At 35.6% G+C, this 16,300-nt stretch overlaps 1 protein-coding gene across 7 annotated transcripts in view; it reads right to left on the bottom strand.

The window, feature by feature from the left end:
• Positions 1 to 16,300, bottom strand: part of METTL15 (methyltransferase like 15) — a 232,761-nt gene that overhangs the window by 117,429 nt on the left and 99,032 nt on the right. For all 7 annotated transcript variants that reach the window (XR_008630685.1, XM_055142052.1, XM_004607862.2 and 4 more), the window contains one exon: positions 15,835 to 15,971. Coding sequence is in view for 6 of the 7 variants with exons in the window: in XM_055142052.1 (XP_054998027.1) it covers positions 15,835 to 15,971 (137 nt within the window). In the remaining variant the exon portion in view is untranslated. The remainder of the gene's footprint in view (positions 1 to 15,834; positions 15,972 to 16,300) is intronic.

The following is a 16,300-nucleotide window of genomic DNA, read 5'->3' as shown; positions in this document are numbered from 1 at the left end:
TTAACATATTAACTAGGTGACTGGTTGCAAATTAAAACAGCAAACATAAGTTGCTTTAGTAACAATATATATTTAAGTAGATTTTATTTTCCCACCTTTCCACTTCATTTATCATATATTGAGAAACTTGCTAAAGTCAGAGAACAGAAGAGAAAAACCTGAATGTCTTCCTTTATTTTTTACAAATTAGCTACATATTTATTCTTAATTTTTCATTTTATTATTTTTATGAGTACTCATTATTATTTCATAATGCAAAGCAGCTATACCATGCCCATCACAGAGTGCCAAGATCCTATCACCAGTATCCCAAGGTCCTTTCTCACTCTTTCAGCATCCCCAGATCATTTTCATTATATTACCACAATCTATACTGTAGAACTAGTGAATCTAATAGTTTGTGTCCAATCTAAGATAGTGAAACTGAGAAGCAAAGAATAGAGTGTTGGTAGTTGGATACTGTAGGAAAAAGGATAGTAGAATTTACCATAAAGGTAGTTTTCTTTGTACAAGTAAGTCTATAGTTTATAATACTGCATTTTATACTTAAAAGGGGGCAGGACTTATGTTATATTTTCTTTCCCAAAATAAGTAAATAAACAGGATATGAAAACAAACTTTTGAGGCAATGAATTTTATGTTGTAGATTCTGGTGATAGTTTCATAAACATATGAAATATTTATGCATCTTCAAACTCATCAGTTGCATATGCTAAATATGTACAACTTTTTGTATGCCAAAAATATCTCAATAAAGTAATTTTTATAGGATAATCATACCAAAAAATTCTTTGCCACTGATACAAAGAATTCCTGATTAACAATATGTCCACATTTTTGTACCAGCATTCATTGCATTCGATAATACTAGTATGAATTTTAAGCACTCAAAACATACCACATTCATGGGCTGGAGCGATAGCACAGCGGGTAGGGCATTTGCCTTGCACGCGGCCCAGGTTCAAATCCCAGCATCCCATATGGTCCCCTGAGCACCGCCAGGAGTAATTCCTGAGTGTAGAACCAGGAGTAACCCCTGTGCATCGCCGGGTGTGACCCAAAAAGAAAAAAAAATACCACGTTCATGATGAGATTAAGTTAGTAATCTCATAAGAAATTCAGGTTAGTATTAGGGGTCACGGTCACTGTCACTGTCATCCTGTTGCTCATCGATTTGTTCAAGCGGGCAGCTGTAACATCTCTCATTGTGAGATTTATTTTGAGATTTACTGTTTTTGGTATATCGAATACGCCACGAGTTTTCAAAAAGTTGACTGTATGTAAGGAATTGCAGTGGACTAATTTTACAATTACTTCATTTTTTAATATATTTTAATATTTATTTTATTTTAATATATTTAAAAACATATTTTAATATATTTAATTATTTTTAATATACCCCTAATACTCCAGGGTATATTAAAATACTATTATTTTAATTTTAATATAAAATACAATATTACTAAAATATATTGTAGGACTAATTTTACAATTACTTAATTTTTTTAATATACCCCCAATACTCCAGGAGTATTGGGGGTATATTTTAAAAATACTCCTGGAGTATTGGGGATATATTAGAAATACTCCTGGAGTATTAGGGGTATATTAAAAAAATTAAGTAATTATAAAATTAGTCCACTTCAATTCCTTACATACAGTCAAATTTTTGAAATCCCAATCTTAAAGTAGCTAACATTCTACTTTTCCCATAATGCATATGCAGCTACCTTAATAAAAGAAAAAAAATGGGTCAAGCCCTGTAAGATATTCAGTGTGGGCAGAAATCCTTTGATGAGCTTGCTGGGGATACCTCTAGCATAGGAATTGCTGTTGAGATTCCATGAGAAAAAAATATAAAATTCTGTCAGTAGCAATATCTTTCACAAATAAACCCTTTCACACCCACTAAAAAGAAGGTTAGAAAGGTGTCTGAAATCTAGCAATTAACTAGTATCACTGCAAAGTTTTAGAACAGAAAATCCTACGCTGAGCCTACACATTGCCCACAATATGCTCCTCTTAATATACTTGCTGATGTAAAAAAATAATTCTTCAAGTTACAAAATAAGTAAGAATGTTAACATAAACTGCATTTCCGAAACTATTCTATATAACAAAATATCTTTATTCATCATATGATAATTTAACAGCATAAAATATAGACATTTTTCTTCAAAAATAAATTTCATATAATGTATGAAATATGGACTGGAGTGATAGCACAGCAGATAGTGCATTTGCCTTGCACGAGGATGACCTAGGTTCGATTCCTCTGTTCCCCTCAGAGAGCCTGGCAAGCTACCGAAAGTATCCCGCCCGCATGGCAGAGCCTGGCAAGCTACCCATGACGTATTCAATATGCCAAAAATGGTAACAACAAGTCTAACAATGGAGATGTTACTGGTGCCCACTCAAGCAAATCGATAAACAATGGGACGACAGTGACAGTGCAGTACAGTATTAAATATGAATGTTTAAATTACAAGGAAAACATTAGCATTGTTGGAGAATGTAATAAAGTTTCTTATAATATATGGTACCTAAACACTTCTTATAATGGGAATGTGGTGTACGTTTGTGTGTGTGTGTGTGTGTGTGTGTGTGTGTACATAATACTTACAAGTCCCCTTGAAGTACAGTACTGCAAATGGATCCAGAAATGATCATTGATCTCTATAGTAAAAGCTAGTTATAAACGTTATGAGTTCATTAAAAGATATCTTATATTTAATCAACGTTTATCTCCCACTATTTCTTAATAAGTACATGGTGAGAAATTGATTTTGCAGTCAGTTCCTAACTGTAGAACCTCGATTTAGATGCATGTTTCAAGAAATAAGTGGTACCACTCCGCCCTACACTAGAACAATGCAGGGTGGTACAACTGGGAGGCATGGAGTGATTAACTTTTTCTGAAAAAGAGATGGGAGGTCAGATAAGTTTGGGAACCTCTGATCCAGATAACAGTATTAACAAAATTATTTAAAATAATTGGGCATTTAAAATTTTATTTATGTTATAAAAGGGAAAGTAAGAGGAACTCACCAGAAGCTGGAGTGATAGTATAGCTAATTGGGTCTTGCACTGGGCTGACCTGGTTTGTTCCTGAGCCCCAAGGTCCCCTGAGACACACCAGGACTAAGCCCTGAGCTCAGACTCATGAGCAAGCCCTGAGCATAGCATGTGTTGCCCCAAACAAAACAGAAATCAAAACAAAACCCATAGTAAAATCAATAGAATAGTACTTTATGAGCTTGATTAAAGGTTGGATGACAGACACATCACAAAGAACAAAAACAACCAGTGCCGCTTGGGTATGGGGAAAAGGAAACTTTCATTCACTTTTGGTAGGAATGTCAACTAGTCCAGCCCCTTTGGAAAATAATATTGACACTTCTTAAAAAAAAAAAAGGGACAAGTAATTGCACTTCGTGGCATCTACCACAACAGCCCAAAAAATCTAATCAAAATGGATATTTGTTCTCATGAAAGTAAAAACGTGGAAATAACCCGAAGGTCCAAGAACATATGACAAGATAAAGGAACTATGGTACATTAGCACAGTGGAATACAACTCAGTTTTAAGAGAAGATGAACTCATGCCACTTGTTGCTATATGGATGAATATGAAGAGTATCATTTGATTGTAGTCAGAAGGAGAGAGATAGACACAGACTGATCTCCCTAATAAGTAGAATATAAAATAGGTGCATAACAAATACCCAAGGGTAACAGAAACTGAAAACTGGTCTTTAGTATAAAGCATACTATCGGAGGGGATCAGATGGTGGGAGATGGGGTAAAATCTGGAGCAGTAGTGAACGGAAGCAGGCATTCTGGCAGAGGGTGTGATGAGGGAATGTATTAGGAACTTAACCATATTATTAGCAGTTTATGGCTGCCTAAAATAACTTTTTTTTAAGTCACGAAGAGAAGGAGAACGTAAGAGGCTAAATTGAGTTTGGAGAGTCACTGAATATAATGCTTAGTTTTGAAAGATAATTGAGCAAATAGAATGTTGGGTATAAAAACAGCACATAGAGAAATTTATAAGATAAGTATGAGTTTATTTCACAAAAGTTTAGTATGCTATAGAAGATTTGAAATTAGTGTGGAAACATAAGAGATAAAATTAGAGAAAACAGGCTAAATCATAAATGTCCTCATGTGGTAAATCACAAAGTATAACAGGAAAACTATTCTTTATCACTGAAACAATTTTACTGTGAAAAAGATACTGAATAAAAATATTATGTAAAAAGTTCACCTGGTATAATTAGTGATAGGTATTAAAGACATTTTGCTTTTCTTATAAAATGTTACATATTCTATATGAGTGCTTTTCCTTCTAGTAAATATTAGCAATGATGGCATTTAAAGGAACATAGTTCTTCCATGCTATAAAGGTATATTAACTAAATATATAACAATTCTGAGTCCTGAAACTCATTACCATATCTTTTCAATACCTGCTTAATTTATGTCATTATTGATAAAGTGGGCTGGAGCAATAGTGCAGCGGGTAGGGCGTTGGCCTTGCACATGGCTGACACAGGTTGGATCCTCCGCCCCTCTCGGAGAGCCTGGTAAGCTACCGAAAGTATCTTGCTCCCACGGCAGAGTCAGGCAAGCTACCCATGGTGTATTCGATATGCCAAAAACAGTAACAAGAAGTCTCACAATGGAGATGTTACTGGTGCCCTCTCGAGCAAATTGATGAGCAACGGGATGACAGTGATACAGTGATTGATAAAGTAGAAAAGAATTAAACTGGTCTTTTTATCTATTTCTATTACCTGAATGTGGTCTAATAATTATCCCTCCCACAAGTGTTTCTTAACTAAATTAATTTGATACTAATAATGCACTGTAGCACCATAGCACTGTCATCCTGTTGTTCTTCAATTTGCTCGAGAGGGCACCAGTAACCTCTCCATTGTGAGACTTGTTACTGTTTTTGGCATATCGAATACGCCATGGGCAGCTTGCCAGGCTCTGCCATCAGGGCGAGATATTCTCAGTAGCTTGCTGGGCTCTCCCAGAGGGATGGAAGAATCGAACCTGGATTGGCTGCGTGCAAGGCAAATGCTCTCCCCACTGTTCAATAATCATGTGTCTGTCCCAATACGAATAATACTAAAATAAAATAAGCTTAAACATTCCAAGGATAATTTAAGTTTAGATTAAGAAGACATTTGTTATGTTCCTTTCCACAGCTTGACCTACCTGATCATATTACTGGTTTACCTACCTATTAGATAATGAACCCTCTCATGTGCTACAGAGACCTTTTATTGGGCTTGTGAGCATTCTTCATGGCAAGTCACTTTCCCTACAAATAGCAGGCACTAAAATGAATGCTGAATTATGTATTAAATTTAGACTGTATTCTCTCAGGAAGCAAGAATAAAATACTAACGTAGAGATTCCAATCCAGCAGCTGTTTTCTCAGTTTAACTTTAAATATCAGACAAAAGTGGGGGTGTAGGGAACAGGAGGATTATACATGCAAATATAGCAAACTTATTTTGATTTAATTAGCTTATGATGCCAGAGAAAATACAACTATTGTTTTCATTCTTTTAATAACTCAAAAGCTGAAATACAAAGGGTTTTACTAAATTTTTCTCATATGCAATAAAATATGTCTCTAACTATGTACTATTTATCCAAGATAAAATAAAATTGTCTTTCTAGGTATAGTCATTCTTATGCTGGACTGCTATTCTTATCCCTTACCATATGGATGTGTTCAAATGACGTAGGCAATAAAAATGGATTATCTTAAGTTTGTGAAGATAATTCATTTTCTCATAGTAATTATAACATGAAATATCATTTGCATTTCAAATATACATGCCGACTTTCGTGAATCAGTTTTGCCAACTTCTGTCAATTAGTCTATGAAATAAATATACTACACCACTTGGGAGAGGTGCAAAGGTGTTAATTATATAGGCCAATAGTTACATCTGTACTGGCAGAAAGCAAAATCAGAGTTCATTTGAAATAAACATGTGCAGATTGTCTCTGCTTGTAGCAATAAGGTCAATCATCATTAAGAGCTTAAATCTATAGGTAATGAAGATAACTCAGGAATCAGATTAACAGAATTTTCAAGTTTTTAGAAAAAGAAAGGGCTAAAAATTAAATCTTGGAAAAGTGTCAACCTTCCTTAATGATGAAAACGTAACTTCTGGGAAGCCAGCAGGAGGTAACTATGTAAGCAAAGAGCCAGAGAACAAGAAGCACATAGGAAAGATGTTCTGATTGGCTGATAACATTCATAAAATATTAGTTATTTTGTGCTGAAGCCAAGAATTGATGGAGAAATCACAACAGATAAAAAGTAAGTCTAGGGAAGAAATGGAAGACAATGATACAGCTCAGTGAAGCAGTGTTTGGAATTGTGACAGCCTTCAGTATTTACGGTGAAAAGAATCTATAATAAAAGGCAGATGCTAGAGAACTTGCAAGGTGAGGGCAAATGCATACAGAGTCCAGTACGTCTGATATGTATGCATGTAGGGAACTAAGCAGATAAAAAATTCTAGCCAAATGTCGCCTTTTTACACACTAATAAAACCTCCCAGACCCGGAGACTAATAATCAGTATAATTGTGCATTATCCCACATAAATGATAATAACAAAGCAACTAGAAATAATAACATATATTAAATAATTTCATCCTCAACGATTTAATCACATAATCTTATTTAATCCTCATAACAGTTTGTGGTTGGTATTAATAGTACCTCATTCTAGAGGTAAGAATATAAACCCAGAAATGTTGACTCATTTATGCAAAAATCCCACAGATAGAAACAGAAAACGCCAAGCCATAACTGATCCAAAAATCTACACTTCTTTTTCAAAATTTGGAAGAAAATTTGAAATGTTTGATGCAGAAGGAAAAAGGAGAAAAATAGGCTAGAGATAAAGAAGCTTTAAAGAAATTAGGATGCTTCAATGTTCCTTGCAAAAAAATAATGCAGCATACTTGCTGGAAAATTTTAAAGAAGAAACTATTTTAAAGCACATGACTGAGTTATAAGAAGCATCCCAAATCTAAAAGGTAAAGAATAAAGGTCAAGATCAGTAAGTGGAATTTCAGAGAATCAGAGAGTTTTTAATTGGATAGGAAATACCTAAGAACAATGAACTTAGTAGGACTGTAAATAGGAATGGGGCCACTGTTGGCATATATCTGACCTTACTCTCCACAGTCCTGTGATTTATGGATAGTACCAATCATTTGCCTTTCTGTCCCTGCCCCAAGCAGAGCCTTGACAGTTGAAGACCTCCGGAACCCAGCCACAGACATGCTCAAGGCCACTCTCCACACACTTGGGACAAGCGTCAAGCATGAAGGGACCGGCAGAGGAACCCGGGTGTGTGGGACCCGGGGCTGAGATCTCCAAGCCTGCTTGGATTGGGACTGGGCCTTCTCTAGCCAGACCCCCCATTTTCCAGTAGCTTGGCAGCCACACCCACAAACTGCCCCCGGCGCCGTGTAATCCCACCAACAGCCGACATCCAGAGAGACTATAAGACAAGCTCGACGTGTAATAGCCTTGTTCTCTCTTGGAGAACCTGACAAGCTACCAAGAGTTTATTGCCTTCATGGCAGAGCCTTGCAAGTTTCCCATGGTGTATTCATATCCCAAAATACAGTAAAAGATATATTCATACCTCTCGGAGAGCCCGGCAAGCTACCGAGAGTATCCTGCCTGCAAGGCAGAGCCTGGCAAGCTACCCGTGGCGTATTCATTATGTCAAAAACAGTAGATCTCATTCCCCTGACCCTGAAAGAGACTGACTCCAGTTGTTGGGAAAAACGAGTAAGGAGAGGCTGCTAAAATCTCAGGGCTGAGTGTAATAGAGATATTACTAGTTCCCGCTAGAATAAATAGACGAACAAAGGGATGACAGTGATACAGTGATACGGTGATAACAATCATTTGCAAGTCAGAAAAGAAGAAAGCTAATTGATAAGTCCAAATAGCCATCCCTCGGGGATTGGTGTAAGAGTTATAAGAAAATACTATGTATCACCTGGCAGGAATTCATAAGAGTGTATTGAAGTTGATTTAGAAAACTGATGAATGTAAATTAATTTGATAAACCTGGGAGTGAGGTACATTTCAGATTGTTCATCACCACTTCTCCATCAGGAGCATAATCACTAGTTCTGAAGATAAGTTATATAAATGTAGATATAGATATGTATCTATATAAATTATTTTGTGTGTAGTATTACTATATGTGTTTTGACTATAGGCAGTATTCCTTTATATCTTACTACCCTCTTCCCCAACGATCACTTCAATATCCAATATCCTCACTTCATAGTCAATGTCTCTAGCCTACATTTTATTTAATTAATTGCAAAACTATCAGACAAATATAGACAAAGGGATGGCAACCTTCAGGACCTCTCCAATTCTATAAGCAAATTGCGGTTTCCAAGCAATAGGATCCTGGAAAGTATAACTATTATCACACCATTGCTTTCCATGTTGTTATTTTATAAAATAAATGAACACTTGTTATTTCCATGTGTATTTCAAGCACAAAGCTTCGTTCTGGAACTGTGCATGTAAATTTAAGAAATTTTTCCATGTAAGATGATGATTTGTTATATATATATAAATATAAACACATATGTAAAATGTTATTCCATATAGTCACACCCTTTTTTTCTTAGTTTTTTAAGTTTTGGGGTTGTTTTTGTTTATTTGTATTTTGGCTTTTGGTCACATGAAGTAGTGCTCAGGGATTACTTCTGGTTCTGTACTCAAGGTCACTCCTGGTGAAGCTTGGGGAAACCACATGTGGTCCTGGGTCAGCTGGTGCAAGGAAAGTGTCCTACCCTCTGTACTAACACTCAGGCCCCATATACCAAGAAAACTTTTATACATATATGGACTGGAGTGATAGCACAGAGGGTAGGGCGTTTGGATTCCTCCGTCCTTCTCAGAGAGCCCGGCAAGCTACCTGTGGCATATACGATATGCCAAAAACAGTAACAACAAGTCTCACAATGGAGACGTTACTGGTGCTCGCTCGAGCAAATCGATGAGCAACAGGATGACAGTGCTATACATATATGCAAGATATTAAAAAACATATTAAGAAAATAAGAAATAATCCAAGTGAATAGACTCAAAGAACTGGTCTGCAGAACAGAGCTTACCATGTCAATAAGACATGTGTATGTGTGTGTGGTGGCAGGGGGGAGAGCTGGAACATGGGGGAGGGCATCCCAAGACAATGGCGAAGGAATGGGTACTCTGGTGTTAGAATGCAGTATGCATGAAACTCTATGATTGGCAATATTGTAAAACTAAAAATCACATTGAATAAAAAAACATTGCTTTAAAGTATAAAGATTTTTAAAAGACGGAAAACATGGTTTAACTGCAATCTCATACAAACAACAATATTATAATATACTTAAATATTTGTACACTTATATTAATTCAGTGGAAAAATACTATTTTAACTTGATGTAATATAAGATAATATTTTCTATTCCATTCCATTTCTTAGACTATTAGACAGGACAATGATTTTAGAACTCACTAAAAAGGTATACTAAGAATATTATACATATGATGATGTAAATACTATAAAATAACAATATCAATTTAACTTCCTGTGATGTAAGGTGGTATTTCCTTTCCCATTCGATTCTTCTCCATCCTATTTAATATAACATTAATAAAGACTTGATTTCAGGACTAAAAGAATATACTGAGTAATATTCTAGATCTAATCCAAACTACATTCTTATGAGGTGGAAACTGAGGAAATGATAATAGCTGGAATTCAGAAAAAGAAGTAGTCTGGCTCTAGATATATTTTGTGAAGCATAAAGGGAAAAGTCAGGTATTAAGGTTGCCAAGACTTGTGGTAGAATCATAAGACCCTTAGTATTGATTTTACACAAGGGGGGAGGAAAAAAAATGTAAGTTCAAGACCAGAACCTTGGCTCATTCACTTAGATCCAGGAAGACCTCTCAAGTGGTGGTAAAGTGAGTGTCTAGCATGGACAAGGCCCCAGTTCAATCCCTGCCATCGCATTGCCACACAAGTACTACCAGGTATAGCACTGGGGCTTCCCAAGTACTATCATATATGACCCCTACACAAATAAAAACATGTAAGTGGTACAGTTACTCAACTAATGCCTTTTGAATGTGGCTTTAATTTTTTACAATCTTATTAAAATGCAAATCTAGTGACTATTATAGGTAAGCAGATCTCTCTCTCTTTCTCCTCTCTCTCCCTCTACCCCCAACCCCCCCCCCCTTTTTTCTGCTTTCTGTTTTGGGACCACAGTGGGTAATGCTTAGGGTAATGCTTTGTGTTTAGGGATCACTCCGTGCGTGCTCAGGAGACCATATATGGTGCTGGAGATTGAACTGGGTTAACTGCAAGCAAGGAAAGCAACCAGTACTTTCTCTCCAACCCTGAAAAGAATGAACAGAAACAGAAGTAATTCCTAGCCTTCCAACAGGTCTCACTCACTAGATCATTTCTAATCCCCTTTTTCCAGCCCAGTCTTAATACGGAAGGTAGAATACTCTAAAAATGCAGATATGATCATATCTGTCTCCTATTTGACATACATTGATTACTTTCAATTATTTATAAGATAAAAATTTTAAATTCTTAACAAGGCCCTATATAACCCTTGTCACTATATAATCTGGCATAAATTTACTTCTGTAATTCTCTCTCTGTCTGTCTCTCTTTCTCTCTCTCACTCTCTCCCCTTCTCTTCCTCCCCTTAAATTCCTTCTCCTCTCCTACCCTCTCCCACTTTCTTCATAGGGCTTATCTTACAATTCCATGACTATGATGTTCTTTTTCCTAAATATCTATGAATATTCTGTTCTCTTTACCATGAAAGTTCTCTCATTTTACCAACCTCTCTCCCCACTGCTTTGGCTAGTAGACAGTCACTTGCCCTTCAGATCTGGCTTGAATTTACATTCTAGTATAGTCTTTCTAGATATGAGACTAGATTAAACTTAGACACATTGCTCTAAGAATGTAATACACTCAGAATGCTCTTAAAACATACTGTGCTCATTTCTAGACATAACCAGAATTGCAACTAGACCTCTAAGCTTTATAAAGGCATAAAATATATGTGCAAGTTTCCTTGAGACTACTACAACTCTCAGACTGATTGAAAATTACTTAGTACAATGGATCTTTTCTCAAGTCTGAAACTAAGGGTTTATTATACCAGAGAGCCAAGAAATTTCATATTCTCAAACACCTTCATTTTGGGAGTCTGTTATCTCTGGGGCAAAACTTATGTTTTATAGGATTTAATGAGACAAAATACAACATCTCGGGTTAGCAATGTCAGCATTACTAAAAATATTTTAAAGGTGACAGACCATCATCAATAGTTCAAAATTGCATAGTCAATCTAGCCAAGTTATCATTTTTTCATGCCTGTTTATATTTATAAAAATTCTTTCTTTTTGATGAAGCATAGCAGAACTGACCTGCTATGGTTAGTAAGATTAATAACAGCTGTCTCATATCTTATACTAGCAGTCTAAATTTTAGATACACAGAGTTGTTAGGAGATAGTGTATGCCTTAATATACATATATATTCCTTACACTGATGTTAGAGACTAAATGTCCATGTTTCAGTCCCAGGTCTACTAAACAATGTGGCTAAAACAATTCCGGTACAATACTGCAGTGTGGTAAAAAGAACACAGCAGATGCTCTATAGCCATGAGGACTCAACTTGCCTTTGCCCTGGATTCTTGTGTGAATTCAATCAAGTAGAAGAAATGATGGTATAAAAAATAGAAGAATGAACATTATCAAATTCAAGTGCTAGAGAATAGACTTCACCTTTATAAAAGATCATTTTAGTAATTAAAAACAGATTACATTCTTTGGCAGAGTGAGCACCCCGGTATTGCGTGAGGTGTTAGAATCATGTGATGAGAAACAATTATTAACAGTTATAAACTGTATCACTGTCATCCTGTTGTCCATCGATTTGCTCGAGCAGGCACCAGTAAGGTCTCCATTGTGTGAGACTTGTTACTGTTTTTGGCATATCGAATAAACAGTTATAAACTACAGATTGTTAATCAATTATCCAAAAAATAGATAATATCACGTGGGGAAATGCACTTGTAATTATCTAATTAAATGACCTGGAGGGAAAAAAAATTAAAAGGTGGAAGATTGCTACTAATATCTAATTTTCTCTGAAAACATTCGATATGCATTTATAAAAAAGTACATCTGAGGTGCGCATATGCTGCCTGAGCCCATGTGCTGCTTGTGCCCTCGTGGCCGAGCACATGTCGTGCCCGAGCACATGTGTCACCCGCATCACCCCCTTGAGATGTGTACTTTTATGCTTTCATACTTTTGTGTCTAAAGCTCGGTTATGTGTAGGGGTTTCCTCCATCCTTGGAGAAGCCCAAGTTCTTTCTTGAGCGCGTTACTCCTACTATTTTTTTCTTTTCCACGTATCCCTTCCTCCTTCCCTCAGGAACCTCTAAATAAAATGTTACTTCAAAAAAAAAAAAGTACATCAGAGGCTTGAGAGAGAGAGTTCAATCTACTAAGCATATATTTAGCATGCAAAATGCTGAGGTTTCATCACTAGCATCACAAGGTCCAATCCGATGAGTACGCTACACAGGGGTTGGAAGGAACAAACCTGCCTACAGAGAATGGGAATAGCAGCCCTTGAGCACCACTGGGTGTTACCCCCAAAGGAAAACCACACCAAGAAAAACTAATCTGGAACTGTTATTTACAGGAAGAATATCCAACAACTTAGCAGAGAAAGAATTACAATAGCAATATGGAATGAGTAAGATAATGAAGGATTATAAATCAAATAAGTGATAATTACACAAAATAAATGTCTACGCCCCAGAAATTATTTTAAGATATCTTATAAAGTATGGATGTACTGGTAACATTTAAATAGAAATAAATTTTGTAAAATATATATGTTATGCATATACAAAAATATGTCTACATTATACATGTATACCTATGTATCTCAAAAGTTTTCTTAGGAAATCAAAAAATCATTTAAGTTAATAGTGAATAAATTAATTATTCTTCTAGTTTTCTTTGTATTTTATCATTTTAATTAAAAAAATTCAGAAGTACACAATATTAAAATCGAAATGACATCAGGTTTTAAGATCGGGACATAGAATTAATACATGATATCTCTTTTTAAATTTATTATGCATTGTAGCACTGTAGTACTGTTGTCCCGTTGTTCATCGATTTGCTCGAGCGGGCACCAGTAATGTCGCCATTGTGAGACTTGTTACTGTTTTTGGCATATCGAATACACTACAGGTAGCTTGCCAGGCTCTGCCAGACTCTGCTGGGCTGGCAGGATCCTCTCAGTAGCTTGCCGGGCTCTCCTAGAGCGACGGAGAAATCGAACCCTGGTCGGCCTCGTGCAAGGCAAACAACCTACCTGCTGTGCTATCACTCCGCCCAAACTTATTTTATATTTACAAAATTGCTTTTAAACGTGGCAAAAAGAAAATGATATTCTATAATTATAAAGAAAGCAAATTACCCAAGAAATCTCAAAACAGAAGTGTTACGTACAAAATAATAGAATAATCAAATTAAAAAGGTGAATGAAGTGCAAAAGATTATCAATATAGATCAAGGTGATGAAATTATAGCTAAGTTTAATTTTACTTTATTTTTTCTCTATATTATGTAAACCTCAATAAGCATGCTTTCATAAACCATAGAAAACAAACTTTCAAAATCTGTTTGAAACAGCATAATGATATTTTTTTAAGCCTATCTATAGTTTCTAAAATTGGTATACAGAACACATATTATGCCTAAATTCAGGGAGGAAGTTTGTTTTAAAAATTGTCTTCCAATATCCGTCTTCCACTATGGTAAAAGTCAGCCAACACTCCCACTGCTCCAATTTAAATGTGTTTCCTCTTGCACAGTCTTCAGAGGCAATGGAAAAGAAGTTTCAGTTTTTAAACAACAGGTGATCTGACATGTCATCTTTTGTGAAAAAGCTAAAACGGGTTAGCCTAGAATTCAGCTTTTCTATAAATTTACTTTAGTTTTCTGTGAAAAATGTTAGTTTCTATTTCTGACTTAGTTTTGACAGAGTAAAGAACACAGGGTTTTTTTCACCAGAAGAAAAATTAAATTACAAAAATTCCCATTTACAATATTCAAAAAGAATTAAGTTTCTAGGACTATATTTAAGAAAGAAGTTGAAAGACTTCTATCATAAAATCTGTAAATCACTATGTATAGAAAAACATAGAAGCAATCCAAGTGTAGGTACCCAACAAATACATGGAAAATTGAGCCCTAGAGGAAGGTGAAAGGACTTTCAGATTAGTAACCCAACTTTTTACCATCAGCTTGTGAGTGCTCTATGTAGTAGTCATACTTTGCTACTTTGCTCAATGATCCACAGCAATGTTAAATAGCTACAATTGGTAAAAATTCTAGTTGCAAATCAAATTAAACCCTACCGCTGTAATAGTCATGCATCTATGTGCTCATTTATTGACTGATTTTTGGCTTTAGGGTCACATTCAGTGGAGTCGTTGGGGGCTACTTATTTTATGTGCTTAGGGGTCACTCACCATGTGGTGCTGGAAACAGAACTTGGCATCCCTCAAGAAAAGCAAGTCTCATGTATTTCTTGGTTATTGTCTCTAGAGCAAGATAGAATAATCCCCAACTAATGAAATTGGCCCTTTGAATATTTGGGTTTAGTCATCGTAGCTTATCAGGCCAATGACTGTAAAGAATATATGGAAATAACTCATTTCAAAATAAGGTTTTAAAGAAAGATAGCATCACTGCTCTGATGGTACCCTTATGAAAACAATTTTGAAGGCAATAATTTCTATATTTTTAAGGTCCTACAAAGAGATTGATCTAAATCTGTAAATTTCAGATACCCAGGAAAATAACTGCATTTATTGATTATATGCAAGTCTACATTGACACTAAATTGTCAGAAACTAATAAAATTCTTTAAAATGACATTTTGGGGGCCAGAGAGATAGTACAGTGGGTAAGGTGCCTGCTTTGCAATCAGCTGTCCTAGGTTTGATCTTCATCACATTTGATCTCATCAGCCCCACCAACAATGATGCCTGAGCAGAGAGCCAGGACTAAGCCCTGAGCGTAGTTAGATATGGTCCCTCAAAATAATTTTTTAATTACTTTTAAATGAGTTATCAGTCAAAATATTATCTATGGAGCACTGGAACAAAAGTACAGTGGGTAGGGTGTTTGCAAGTATCATACCCAGGTTCTATCTCCAGCATCCCATATGGTTCCCCAAAACCAGCTCCAGGAGTAAATCCTGAATGAGCATCAGGAGTGATCCCTGATCATTGCAAAATGTGGTCAAAAATATGTGTACACAAACACACATATACTTGTGTCTGTCTGTTTATCTATCTATCTATCTATCTATCTATCTATCTATCTATCTATCTATCTATCTATCTACCTACCTACCTACCTACCTATCCATGTATAGATTTTAACACGTCTTCAAATTTGAAGCCTGTCATTCAAAAAATATATTCTAAGGAATTAAGAAAAAAGTAAATGCAATAATATAATTTTAAAAGTACTAAATACATCATTTACATTAATTTTGGGGCTCAAAAAAGAAAAAAATCTTCCTGGAGCAAAGTATAATATCCTATAAGAAAAAAAAACTCCAAGATGATAAATCAAACTCTGTGATACTCAGCAACAAAATAAAGGATTATATGAAGTATTACTTACGGATATGATTCTGAAAGCTGTTCAGCTATTGCGTAAGCTGTTGGGTCTCTGTCTAAAACATACAGAGTAATATCTGATTCTTTCTGTAGAATGGCTTTTGTGTGTCCTCCTGAACCAAACGTCATATCGAGAAAAACCTAATAAACACAGAAAATAATTTATCACCTAGCTTAACCAAAACTCTTGTTTGCTAAGATCTCTAATTTCTGAAAGCAAATAAAGATTTCCAGTCAATAACAAATTTTTAAAGAGAAAATGCAGTTGTCTTGTCACAAATTCAATTTTTCAAATGCAAGATCTAGATCAATTAGAATAATCAGTACAAAAGACCAGATCACAGTATCAATAATCATCTCACGCACAGGCTGATAAATTGAAGACAAATCTGTATTTCTTTCAGAGCAGCATCAGTAAGAAAAGAAGATACTACCAATATCTACCAAATCCACAGATAACTTCCCATGTA

Source organism: Sorex araneus, chromosome 6, assembly GCF_027595985.1.
Source record: "Sorex araneus isolate mSorAra2 chromosome 6, mSorAra2.pri, whole genome shotgun sequence".
Taxonomy (NCBI): Eukaryota; Metazoa; Chordata; class Mammalia; order Eulipotyphla; family Soricidae; genus Sorex; species Sorex araneus.
This window is presented reverse-complemented; position numbering and strand designations above follow the sequence as displayed.